Raw genomic sequence first — 12,015 nt, forward strand, 5'->3', positions numbered from 1 at the left:
ACAATCAGCAGCAGTGGGGGCAGGGCCCCCGCTGTCTGGGATGAGATGAAACCAAGCCCTCTGTTATCCGGCATTTCCTTTCAGAGGGTTCTACTACCTGACCCTGAGCACAGCTCCCACACCATGACCAGAGCCCTGCGGTACTCTAAGATCCCAAAGTGCCTTGTGACCTATCAAAGATGACGGCACTAGCTTCAGCCTCGATTTAGCATCAGACACGTATTGGGGCTTCCCTGGTGGCTCAGCTGGTAAAGAATCTGCCTGCAATGCAGGAGGCCTGGGTTCCATCCCTGGGTTGGGAAGATCCCCTGGCGAAGGGAAAGGCTACCCACTCCAGTATTCTGGCTTGGAGAATTCCATGGACAGTCCATGGGATCACAAAGAGTCGGACACAGCTGAGCAACTTTCACTTTCACTTCTTCAGTGTTTCCAAAGGTTTTGGAGGTGGGGAATCCTGTTTAGCATTCCCAAAGTAGCTGAGTTTTTCAAACACACACATCCCAGAAATGACTATTGTGGGAAAGAGTGTGTCCTTTAAAGATCACGACTCAAAAACATTTTGTCCTTTGCAGGACATCTTTTTATATGCCCTCCGTAGTGGAGGAGAAACTGTCTTATAAGCCATAAAGCTCTGAGCTAACCAGAAGTGGTCTTAAGACCAGGAAGTGGTCTTGGTATTATTACCTTTTGAGGGTAGCTCTGACTTTTAGAACATCTAAGGCTATTTGAAGCCACGTGTGCTGAAGCAAGTTCATGTGAAGCGCAGCAGATCCCTGTGTGGTTTGGAGTCCAGCTGCCTGTCTCTGGGTCCTGGGCTGGGTAGGGAAGTTGTGAGCCCAGAGTGTTGTCAAGCTTTTTTCTTTTAGGGTTTCCTAAGGAAGATGCCAGAGTGTTTCAAGAAAAGATACCCTGCCTGGGGCAAACGCATAGCCTCCCCAAGGTCAGCTTTGAAAAGGAGCAGCACTCTTTATTGCATTGGAAGAGGCTATTTTTGTACTTAAAAGTCACACCCTGCATGTAGTGGTGGCTTCCAAATATTAATTAATCTATTTTATTTAACAGTTACTGGCACACAGAGCTTATCATGTGCCAGGCAGTGATCTAAGCACTTTATAAAAATAACTCATTTAATCCTCATAATAGCCTAGGAAGTAGATCCCAGTATTATCTGCATTAAATGGATTAATCAGAATATATAATTTACAAAAGCATATTAAAAACCCCCGCCAATGCCGAATAACTGAGGACTTGTTTGATAGGAGTTTTAAAGTGTTTCAGTCTGTGTATTGGTCTGTTTATTATTTACTGTCCTTACTGGTTGGCCCTTCCTTGCTCTATTGAGGAAGAAGGAAGTTATCTATGAATCAGACTCTCCTTCCTTCTCCATCCCACCTGGGCATGGGATGGAGTTGGGGGTGGATGGGTGGTCACTCCAGAGTTCTGGGGTTGGTTGAAATGGCTGGACTCTGTCTCTCCAGAGACCCCCAACCTCTCAGTCCCATATGGCCCCAAGCATGCCCATAGCAGCTCTGGGGATTAGGTGGGTGGAGTAAGAGTTCCAGTGAGAAAGCAGGTGCTCAAAACCATGTCCTCAGTGGTATCGGTTGGGGTCCCTGGGGTCAGGCTCACAGGCAGGGCAGATACTGGCACCCATACCACTGACCGTGGAGATTTGAGATGCGTGTCACCAACTCATCTCAACTCATGTCAATAGGAGCCAAGCAGTGTCAGGGAGCGGGCACTTGTGGGGACTGTGGTAAACAAAGGGACCCCCACCATTCTCAGCTCAACCAACTGTTGCCAGTATCTTCCACCTTTAATGTGAAATCTTGCTATTTTTAAATATTGGCATCTAATTTTTTTAAAAAACAACTTTTTAAAGAAAAATCACTGTGTGAGCGAAACAAAATTGGTTTACAAGCAGAGACCCTGAACTCAGTTTGTAACCTCTCTGAGCAAACTCTCTGAGCCTGAGGATCCCCCTACTCCCATCTATCCAAAGCTGTAAGCACTCAAATGGGGACAGTGTTCTTCCCCAGGAACACAAACTGGGTGGGCTTCTTAAGAACAGGCAGCTCATGACCAGTGGGGATGTGTGGTGTGTGCTGTGTGTACATGTCAGTGAACTCATGGTGTGTATGCCTAAGTGTGTGTGTGGGCCAATGGGTTTGTTCATGTTAAGTGGGGTCCTCCTCAAAGGACCAGCATTTTTTCTCTGTAAGACAGGATCCTAGGTCAGTGAAAAATGCACTAGTATTCTCAGTAATGAATAGACACCCCCACCCACTTAAGGCAGCTTGGGTCACAGCAATAACCAGTCAACACTCACCACAACCTCTAGCATCCCAATCCCAGCCATCTCCTTTGCAATTCCAGCTGTGGAGAAAAAAGGAATGGCCCTGCCCAGCATAAGGAGGAATGGTGGAATCTCTGAGCCATGCTGGTACATTAACCCTTGCTCTCCCAGCCAGGAGGGGCAGGTCCCTTCAACCCCAGGAAAACCTGTGTTCCTCTTTGTAGGGAGTGCCAGGACCCTCCTTTGCTATTTCTCCTCTGCCCTGTTTAGGTCCCCTTTTCTGGGGAGGGGTGGTGCTGTCTGCCCAGGCAGTGGTTGGGAGGCCTGGGCCACTGGGTGAGCAGAGGAGCCGTGGCAGTGTGTCTATACTGGGTGATCAGAGGGGAGGACCCTGCGTAGGGAGGCTCTGGGGGTCACTAGCTATGGAAGCATAGAGAACGCGATATCCCCTGCTGTCGTCAGGTTGGTTTGGTACCTGAGGATGGAGGCATAGACCTCTAAGGAAAGCCTGAACACCACCCCACCCCACCCCCAAATTCCACTGGATTCCACCCCATAGGGCAGGAATCAGCCCACCCCCATGGGCAGTCCTTGGTGACAAGGAGCGTGGCAGATCACTCTCCTTAAGTTGGGGGGCACGTCCCCAAAGTTTGCATTATTCCTATTAGGGACAGAGGTGCCCCCAGGACTGGTGGGGTCAGCCTCTGAAAATTTTAAAGCATCCTTCTCCCTAAGGGAGAGGCTCCTAGACTGAGGACCACAACCCTCAAACATCCCCAATGGTTTCCCACACCACCCAGTGGGCTTCCCAGTTTAGGGAGCCCCTGGGCCTGAACTGCGACCCCAGCCCTCAAGTGAAGAGTTGAGAAGCCGTGGGGAGGAGGGGCAGTGAAGCCCAAAGGACTATGGAAACCTTCCGAGACCTCTGCTTCCACCTGGTTCCGCCGTGCGTCCCACCACCTACCCTCCCTTTTACCCGCATAGGCTGTGGGGGTGCGGGGTCTGGGGTTCACCTTGCCACGACTAACAGGCTCTCTCTCTCTGCTACACACACACACAGACACACAGACACAGACACACACACAGACACACACACAGACACACACACACACGTAGCTGCGCGCACACTTCATGCACTCTTCAGACAACAGACTAGCGGCCCGGCCCAGGAGAGCACGAGGATCGTGTTTCCGGGCCCCTCTGGCAGGTTTATCACTATATTGGGACCCTCATCCCCTACATTCCCTTCTGTCCCCGCCCCCGCGGCCGTTGCACCACGAATGTACGTTCCAGTCTTTTTAACTAGCTGCTACGCGGCGTGACCAGGCGACCGCCCGGCCTCCGAGCCCCCCAGCTCGAGCCACGCCGGTCACGTCGCCAGAGTACTCCTCCCGGGCGCCCCCGGGCGTCAGCCTCTGCTCCCCGCCCCGCCGAGCTGCCTGCTGCTAAAGTCCTCCCCGGGTTCTCGCCCCCCAGCCGCCCGCCGCCTCCCTCCCCGCCCCGCGCTAAGGTTGATTTGGCTCCCCTCTGCCGGCTCTGGGCCGCCGGGTCCCCGGCCCGGGGTGGGGCGGGGCGGGTGTGAAGGCTCGCCCCTCCGTGCTCCAGGGCAGGGTGCTGACTAGGGCTGGGAGAGGGAGCTGGCCAATTCCTGGGCTTCAAGAGCCCGGGTCGCCCACACCGGATTCCTGTTACCTCACCGCCTACAGGGCTGCGCCCTCCTGTCCCTGCCCCAAATAAATTGGCCTTGCAATTGGATGCCAAAGAGCCCAGAGTTGAGGGGGAGCCAAGCTTTGAGCCTAGGTCTCTCAGAGCCACCCAACACCCCCCTTTTGGCCCCAGCCCCAGCTTCTGTGTCTCCTGCCCCACCCAACTTACACCACAGAGGGCCCTGGGGGTCCCCAAACACGCCCCCACTTCCAGCTCTTCTCTGTCCCCATCCCCGCAAATAAAACTCAGGGACCAACATCTGCTTCCTTTGCACTTGCTCCGTCGACTCCTTCCCCACCCCCACCCCCAGCCACTTTGAGGGGCTTCGGTGGAAGAGGAGAGAGGTTCTGGGCCCTTGTGGCTATCAGTATTGAATGAGGAGAGGGCTGGCCCCTGCCCCGCTGGGAGGTTTGACTGGTGGGATGGGGGAAGCTCGGCCCGAGGGCCCAGCGCAGCCTTTTCCCTCCAGGGGCCCCCTTCCAGCGTTGGGAGGCAGGGATGGGAAGGGGGTTGGCGAGAGGTTCCTCCTGGAGGTCCCGAATCCAGCCTGTTTATTCCTGGGCCTCCCCATCCCATCATAACTCCCGCCCCCCATTTTGTACTGCAATAATACTGTATTATAAGCTTGCACTATTTCCCGACCCTGGCCAGCCATAAGCATGCACGAAAAACTTCAAAACCACACACACGCGAAGATGGGACGCCTTTTTTTTTTCTTTCTCTCTCCGGGGTGTGTCCTCAGTGTACAGAGTGGCGTCAGGGCCCCCACCCCCACCCCAGGGCCCAGGTAGAAGCGCATGCACTGAGCCCCTGCCCCTAGACTGCGAGTACTGTACAAATCCAACACTTGAAACCGGAACCCACACGAGCGGCGCCGCCGGCGTTGGGGGGAGGGGGTAGGACACGGACTCTGCACCCCGCGCACTCGGCCACACAGGGCGGGGGTGGGGGGCGCCCCGCCGTCAGGCGTCGCTGTGCAAGGGATCTTGTGCCTTTTAAAGTCCCTGTATGTTGATGCAGACAATCCGGAGAGCTTGTGTACTACCAAATTCTGATTAAAGACGCCTTCCAGGAACCTGCGCCTCGCCTGCTTTCTTTCCTCCTCCTCGTTTCTAACCCACCCACCCACGCACCCCCCAGTTCTGGGGTCGCAGGACTGCGCAGAGGCCAGGGGCTAGTCTTTTGCTGACTCGGAGTGGTGGATGGGGTGTGGCAAATTTCAGATCAATGGATCCAGCCCCACTCCTACCTTAGCCAGCAGCTAAGACAGGCCAAAGTAGGGAGAGGGAGGGAACCCTAGAAAGTTTCAACCTAGTTGGACTTGAGCAACACTTACTGCTGCGGCTGGCTAGCGGTCTCCTTTCATCCCGAGGAGGGCTTTGGGGGTGGACTCTGGTCTCTGGCCTGACTGGAAATGGCCAGCTTGCTGGAGGGGGGATGGGGAGATGAAAGGTAGTAATCAGTTCTCAGTGGATCAGACAATTATGGCCAAGTGCATGGTGGGGGTGGGAAGCCAGAATAGCAGAGAACCCTGTGAGGAGACCTCAGGGAGCCTTCCCCTGCTCCCTGTCCCCTGCCCTGATGGGGGATCTGAAGGAGCCCCGGCATGGGGGAGAATGGTCTGTTGCCGGGAATCAGTAAGAGACTGGATTGTGCAGAACCCAGGGAACTCAGGGGTAGAATGCCTGTTGAGGGAGAACTAGGTCAAGGAGAGGGTGGGACCAGAGAAGAGGGTGGCAGAGACTGTAGAGATTGCAGAGAGAGGGGGTTAAAGGGGAGGGGGCTCACCGTCTCACTGTCCCCCTGTCCCCCACCCCACCCCCACAGGCCTGCAGCCATAGCGCCCAAAGAGGAAGATACTAATATGTTTCCCCTTGGGGCCTAAAGCAAGTGTGGGGGCGAGAAAGGGCAAGCTACAGCTGCAGTTTTCACCCCCCAGGGCATTGAGAGGTCCTTGCCCTGGGGCAGCTGGGGTCAGGCACTGAGATCTGGGGTCAAGTGTATGAGGATCTGTAGAGACTTAGGGTAGCAGCTGTCTTCCCAGGTCATCTTACCCCTTTCACCCAGATGACTGCCATGGGCCAGGGTGCCGGATGTGGGTGGCACCCCTGGATGGAGGGTGAAGAGCAGAGGGAGGGCTCTTGGCCTGGCAGATGTGGTTTGAGTGTAGAGACCAGACAGATGGGGCAAAGACTGGGAAAGGCAGAGTCCAGCAGAGAAGGTACCATGCTGACCTCTCATCTCTGTCAGTCTAGGCAGTTTTGGCAATGGGAGTGGGGGTTCCTGTGGCCGGGGCTGGGAGGTATGTGCTGGGCAGCTGTTCTGGGGCTGGGGGGGCACTGCTGTGAGAGTCACAAAGCCCTCCCCACTGGGCAGTGAGGGTGGGGTGGGGGTGTCAAGAGCTCATAGTCCTCTTGTCCCCGGACAGCCCGCCTTGTTTGACCTTGGGACTGTGGACTGATGAGTCTGGGCTTTGGCCTGGGTCCAGGTCAGAGACTTGCTCAATGGGTGCTGTGTGCGGATGGGGGGTGTGGGGAGTAACCTGTCTCCAGTGTCAATAGCAGGGGAGTCAAGGCTGAAGAGAGCCTGGTTTTGCTGGCGGCAGGGTCAGTTTGGAGTCTGGTCCGTCTGCCTCTGTTCACTTTTCCGGCTGACTGGAGTAAACATGGACTTGGGCTGAGCTCTGAAGCTGACAAGGCCACATGCCTCTGCTTGGGGGCTCAGCGGATGTAGGGGGAGGGCTGAGGCTTTCATTCTCTCTGAGTGTCTCAGCCCCGAAGGCCTGCCTCCCCTCCTCCCACACCCTCAGCGCATCTGCCTTTGGCCAAACTCCATCCAAGTCACCAGGGAGCTGTGAAACAGATTTCTGGGCCTTATCTCTGACCTAGCAGAATCTGCGGAGTAGGACTTGGGGCTCCGTATTTTTAAAAAGCATCCTCAAATACCGCTGTGCAGGCTGGAGAACCATAGAAAGCAAATTGAAGTCATACCGTGTCCCTACCCTGAGAAGGGAGCAGGAAGGTGTGAGCTGCCCCGGACGCTGGCTTTCCCTCGCTGACACCCAGCACTGTCTCTTCCCTCTGAGGTAGAACAGGGGAGTGTTGCTGCTGTCCCCTCCCGTGGTGTCCTCAGGCCTGGAGGGCCAAGCGCACAGGGCTGTCCAGGGATCGCCGGCTGATTGAACAGGCACAGGATCACCTGGGTGAACGGGTGAATACTCACTGGACTTGGGCATCCAGGAGAGGCCAGAAAGGGTGAGGGAGGGCTTCCTGCTCTCTGAGGAGGAGGAGGGGTGCCTCCAGGCCTGGTGCTCCCCAAATTGGAGCCAGATGGAAAGGGGCTTTGAAACATAAAACCAAGCATGCCCAGGCCAGGGTGACCCTTAGGGTAAATCTGTGTCTTCTCTGAGGTTCACGGCTCTGCTGAAGGGCAGAAGGTCCTGAGTTTCGCCACCTGGGACGGTGAGAAGCCAAGGAGGCAGTGGAAAGAATTCTGAGTTCTGGGCTGGCCTGACTGGTGTGCCTTTGTTACTCAGGCCTATTGATGCCTCTCTCCAGGCCTCAGTTTCCTAGTCTGATATTGTCAGTGATGCCTGATTTCCAGTGGGGATCCCTCATCCCTCCCATGTAATGGAAGGGGAGGGCTTTGAGACGGAAAGGGAGAGGATTCCACCTATGAGCATCTAACGTGGGCACTGTGAGCAGAGGATCCATCCTTTGGATGAGGCTTTTCCAGAGAGATCCAAGAACTGGCCAGATGGCAGGGGCAAAGATCATTCTAACAGGGATGCCCAAAGAGTCAGAGATGGGCAGGAAAATAGGCTGAGATTCTGCTGAGAAAGAGTGGCTTGGTGGGGTTGAAGGATACCCCTGCTGAGTAGGATGTATCTGGTACTGGGTGGGTGGGTTTTGAGCCAGACAGGAGAAACACATAATCAGAACACACTCCGGAGTGTGCTGGGGTCCTGTCTGGTGTCTGACACTATCTTGTCTTGCATGAGGAAGGTTATGGCAGTTAAGGAGGAGAGAAGTCACAGCCTTGAGCGAATCTTGGCCTTGCAGATTCCTTCTCCTCCACCTGCCTATGGGCTGAGCACAGAGACCTCAGCTGGAGAGCCTGAGGTCTTTCCCTGCCTCCATAGGTATGGCAACCAGGAGTTTCTGGGATTGAGGAGGGAGGTAATGATCTTCAAACTAGGGTAAGCCAGAGCAGCAGGTAGGAGGTGAGGGTGGGATGGGGTTGGGAGGGAGCTAACGTTTATCAATCCACTGCTATAAGCCAGACCCACTGCTTATATGACCTTGTTTCTGGTCACAGCCTTTGTGGAGTATGCATTATCCCCATCTCACTTCCTAATCTAGAGACTGCACACTCCATGAAAACAAGAACCAGGTCTGTCTTGTTGATCCACAAATTTACAGCCTCTAACACAGTGGTCAAGACAATAGACATTCAAGGACTTTACGCATGCATGAATGAATGAAAAACCCTTAAGAGGCTCACCATTTATCAGGAGAGAGAACCATGTAAAGGCGTGCCTGTCAAATAGAGGGTGGAAGGTTCTGTGAAGGAAGGATGTGGGAAAACAAGGAGAGTGGTGAAATCTGCTTGGTGGGTGGACAAGAAGCTTTTGGGAAAATGAGCTGTTTGAGCTGGGTGCTGGAAGAAGAAGAGGAATTTGTCGTGTCAGTAGAGAGAAAGGGACGGACCCCTGGGCAGAGGAAGCTGTCTAGGGAAGGATCAGAAGTATGAGAAAACTGCATTTTGAGAACTGCTAGAACATAAGCAGGGGAGCAAAGTGAGGTTAGAGCCGAAGGTAGGAGCCAGATCATGGGCTGGGCTGGGGTGGGGTGAGGTAGGGAGGGGTGGGGAGGAGAGAGGATGCTCATATGCTGAGCCAAGGGTTGGGACTATCTCCAGAGGACTGTGGGGCCCACCACAGGTTTCTGCAGGTTTGAAACAGTGGGAAATGAGATCCGATTTAAGTTTCAGGAAGATCACTTGGGCAGCTGTAGGAAGAACGGATGGGCAATGTAGAATGGGAAAAAAAAAATCAGGCTCATGGCTGGGGAACCACCAGGCAGCACAGGGCTGTGCCCATGGGGATAGGACAGCAGACACAGATGTTCAAGAGGAATGCCTGGCAGGACTCCCTGAGTCTGGATGGCCCCTGAAGGTGTTGGAGCCCTTCCAGGGCTTTGGGTCTGCAAGGGCTGTGTTTCAGAAAACAGAAGCCCTGTGTGTTCAAAAGGCTAACAAAGTTCTGGATACCATCGGTACCATCCCCCCAGGAACAAAGCCATGTCAGCCCTGATGGGGCCTGGTGCTGTGTGGGTGCCCAGGGATGTGTGTGATTGACAAGAAGACATAGCAGCGGAGGCCCTGGTAAGACGCTCAGGTCTTTTGAGTCTGGAAGGAAGAGGGCTCAGGAGAGATGTGGTAAGAGTCTAGAAAGCTAAGGACATGCTATCGCATGGCCAAAACTTCCAAGGGACAAAAGTAATCAAGTGAAAAGGAACTGTCTTTCATAGGCTGGCTGTGACTTTCTGGAGAAGTGTGGACTCAAAATGCACCTACAGAGGGCTGGAAAATTCCTGGCTGACAGGCAGGTGGGAAGGAGGCTGGAGCTCCAGGGACCCAGCCTGCACTTCACGGGGTGGAGGATGGCCCAAACTTTGCCCTGACAGGTTCTGGTGGCCCCGCAGCCAACTCCCTGGCTACAGAGGAGCCGTACTCTATGAGGAGGCAGTGAAGGCAACCCAGACACTTGCTGCTCCTCTCTGGACCTGGTTTCCTCACCTGCAAAAGGAAGGGTTGATCTACATGGTGGCTATGATGGCTTGCAGTTGTCATTTTCTTCTGTTGACTGAACTACAGTTGGCTCTGGGTTTCAGGGTACACATGGGATACAGGAGAGGAGTAGGGGTAAAGGGGAGAGTGGGAGATGGAAAAGCCACCGGGATAAAGGCCTGGGACTTCCAGGGGACCTGGAGCATGGAAACAGTCATCAGAGATTTATTGAGCAGTTACTAGGTCCCAGGGACCAGCCTAAGCTCCGGGGATGGAACAATGAACAAAACAAGCCTCTGTGCCTGCTCTAGTGGAACTCCCACTCTGGCGAGCCTCCAAGACTGAGGGTGCAGCCAGGTCCAGGAGCAGGGCTGTGACCTCAGTGGGTCCCTGTGTGTGCCCCTTGCAGGTATTCTCTGTGGCACCCCCGTTTGAGGTGAATGGTCTCCCACGAGCTGTGCCCCTGAGCCTGCCCTACCAGGACTTCAAGAAGGATCTCTCCGATTACCGCGAAAGGGCTCGGCTGCTCAACAGGGTCCGGAGGGTAGGCTTCTCGCACATGCTACTCACACCTCCCCAGGTCCCACTGGCTCCTGCTCAGCCTCAAACAAATGGGAAGGAAGAAGAGGAGGAGGAGGAGGAGGAGGAGGAGGAGGAGGAGGAGGAGGAAGAGGAGGAAGAGGAGGAAGAGGAGGAAGAAGAAGAGGAGGAAGATGAAGAGGAGGAGGAGGAGGAGGAGGCAGTGGCCCTGGGGGAGGTTCTGGGGCCACACAGCGGCTCCAGCAGCGAGGGCAGTGAGAGGAGCACAGACCGGAGCCAGGAGGGTGCGCCTTCCACATTGCTGGCCGACGACCAGAAAGAGTCCAGGGGCCGGGCCTCGATGGCTGACGGGGACCTGGAGCCTGAGGAGGGCTCCAAAACGCTGGTGCTCGTCTCCCCTGGTGACATGAAGAAGTCGCCCGTCACTGCTGACCTGGCCCCTGACCCCGACCTGGGCACTCTGGCCGCCCTCACCCCACAGCAGGAGCGGCCCCAGCCCACTGGCAGCCAGCTGGATGTGTCGGAGCCAGGCACCCTGTCCTCCGTCCTCAAGTCCGAGCCCAAGCCCCCCGGGCCTGGGGCAGGTCAGGGGACGGGAGCGGTGGCCATGGGGGCAGGGGGAGTGGCAGTCACCTCCTCACCCTTCACCAAAGTCGAGAGGACCTTTGTGCACATTGCGGAGAAAACCCACCTCAATGTCATGTCTTCCGGTGGACAAGCCTCCCGGTCTGAGGAGCTCAGCTCTGGGGGCGAGCTGGGCCTGGAGGTGCCCTCTGATGGGAGGGTGGCGGAGGAAGGGGCCTCCGCACACTTGGAGAATGGCATTGCCCTGTCAGGGCTGGAGAGCTGTGTCCCGTCAGTACTCCCAGGGAGCAGCCCCTTGGTGGTGGCCACAGACTCACTGCCCAACGGCCCAGCCCTGGCTGATGGGCCCACTCCCGTGTCCCTGCTGGAGCCAGGCCCCGAAAAACTGGCCACCATCTCTCCTAGTCGCCACGCCGTGCCAGGCCCCCGCCCCAGGAGCCGAATCCCTGTCCTGCTGTCTGAGGAGGACACGGGCTCGGAGCCCTCCGGCTCACTGTCGGCCAAAGAGCGGTGGGGCAAGCGGGCCCGACCGCAGCAAGACCTGGCGCGGCTGGTGATGGAAAAGAAGCAGGGCCGCCTGCTACTGCGCCTGGCCTCTGGGGCCTCGTCTTCTTCCAGCGAGGAGCAACGCCGTGCCTCTGAGACTCTCTCAGGCACAGGCTCTGAGGAGGACACGCCTGCCTCCGAGCCTGCGGTGCCCAGGAAAGCCGGGCGGGCAGCTGCCACCAGGAGCCGGATCCCCCGCCCCATTAGCGTCCGCATGCCCACGCCTGCCACAGCCCAGCAGCCCCCCGACAGACCCCAAGGTGCGGCCCCAGCATCTGACACAGCCATCACCAGCAGGTGAGAAACCGCTGCCAGTCCCAGGGGGGTGGGTGGTGGTGGTGGGGTGGCAGAGGGTGACCACAGAAAGCTTCCTCCAGGGGAGGCTTTCCTGGAGGCAAGGGATACTGATAATTCAGCCACACCTCCCCAACCAAGTCTCTCTTCTGACTTGGGTCCCAGCCCTGGCACTGGGCTCAAGGAAGTGTCTGGAGGGATGTCAAGGAGGCAGGCTTGGGAAAGGTTGATGGGGGATAGTGGGGTCCACACACAGT

General features: G+C 56.2%; 1 protein-coding gene across 1 annotated transcript in view; it reads left to right on the forward strand.

The window, feature by feature from the left end:
* The window catches only part of TTBK1 (tau tubulin kinase 1), a 38,385-nt gene that overhangs the window by 22,639 nt on the left and 3,731 nt on the right, over nucleotides 1-12,015 (forward strand). Inside the window, exon 13 of the mRNA XM_069564533.1 lies at nucleotides 10,203-11,761. Coding sequence (XP_069420634.1) covers nucleotides 10,203-11,761 — 1,559 coding nt within the window. The remainder of the gene's footprint in view (nucleotides 1-10,202; nucleotides 11,762-12,015) is intronic.

The sequence above is a fragment of the Ovis canadensis genome, chromosome 20 (assembly GCF_042477335.2).
Source record: "Ovis canadensis isolate MfBH-ARS-UI-01 breed Bighorn chromosome 20, ARS-UI_OviCan_v2, whole genome shotgun sequence".
Classification (NCBI taxonomy): Eukaryota; Metazoa; Chordata; class Mammalia; order Artiodactyla; family Bovidae; genus Ovis; species Ovis canadensis.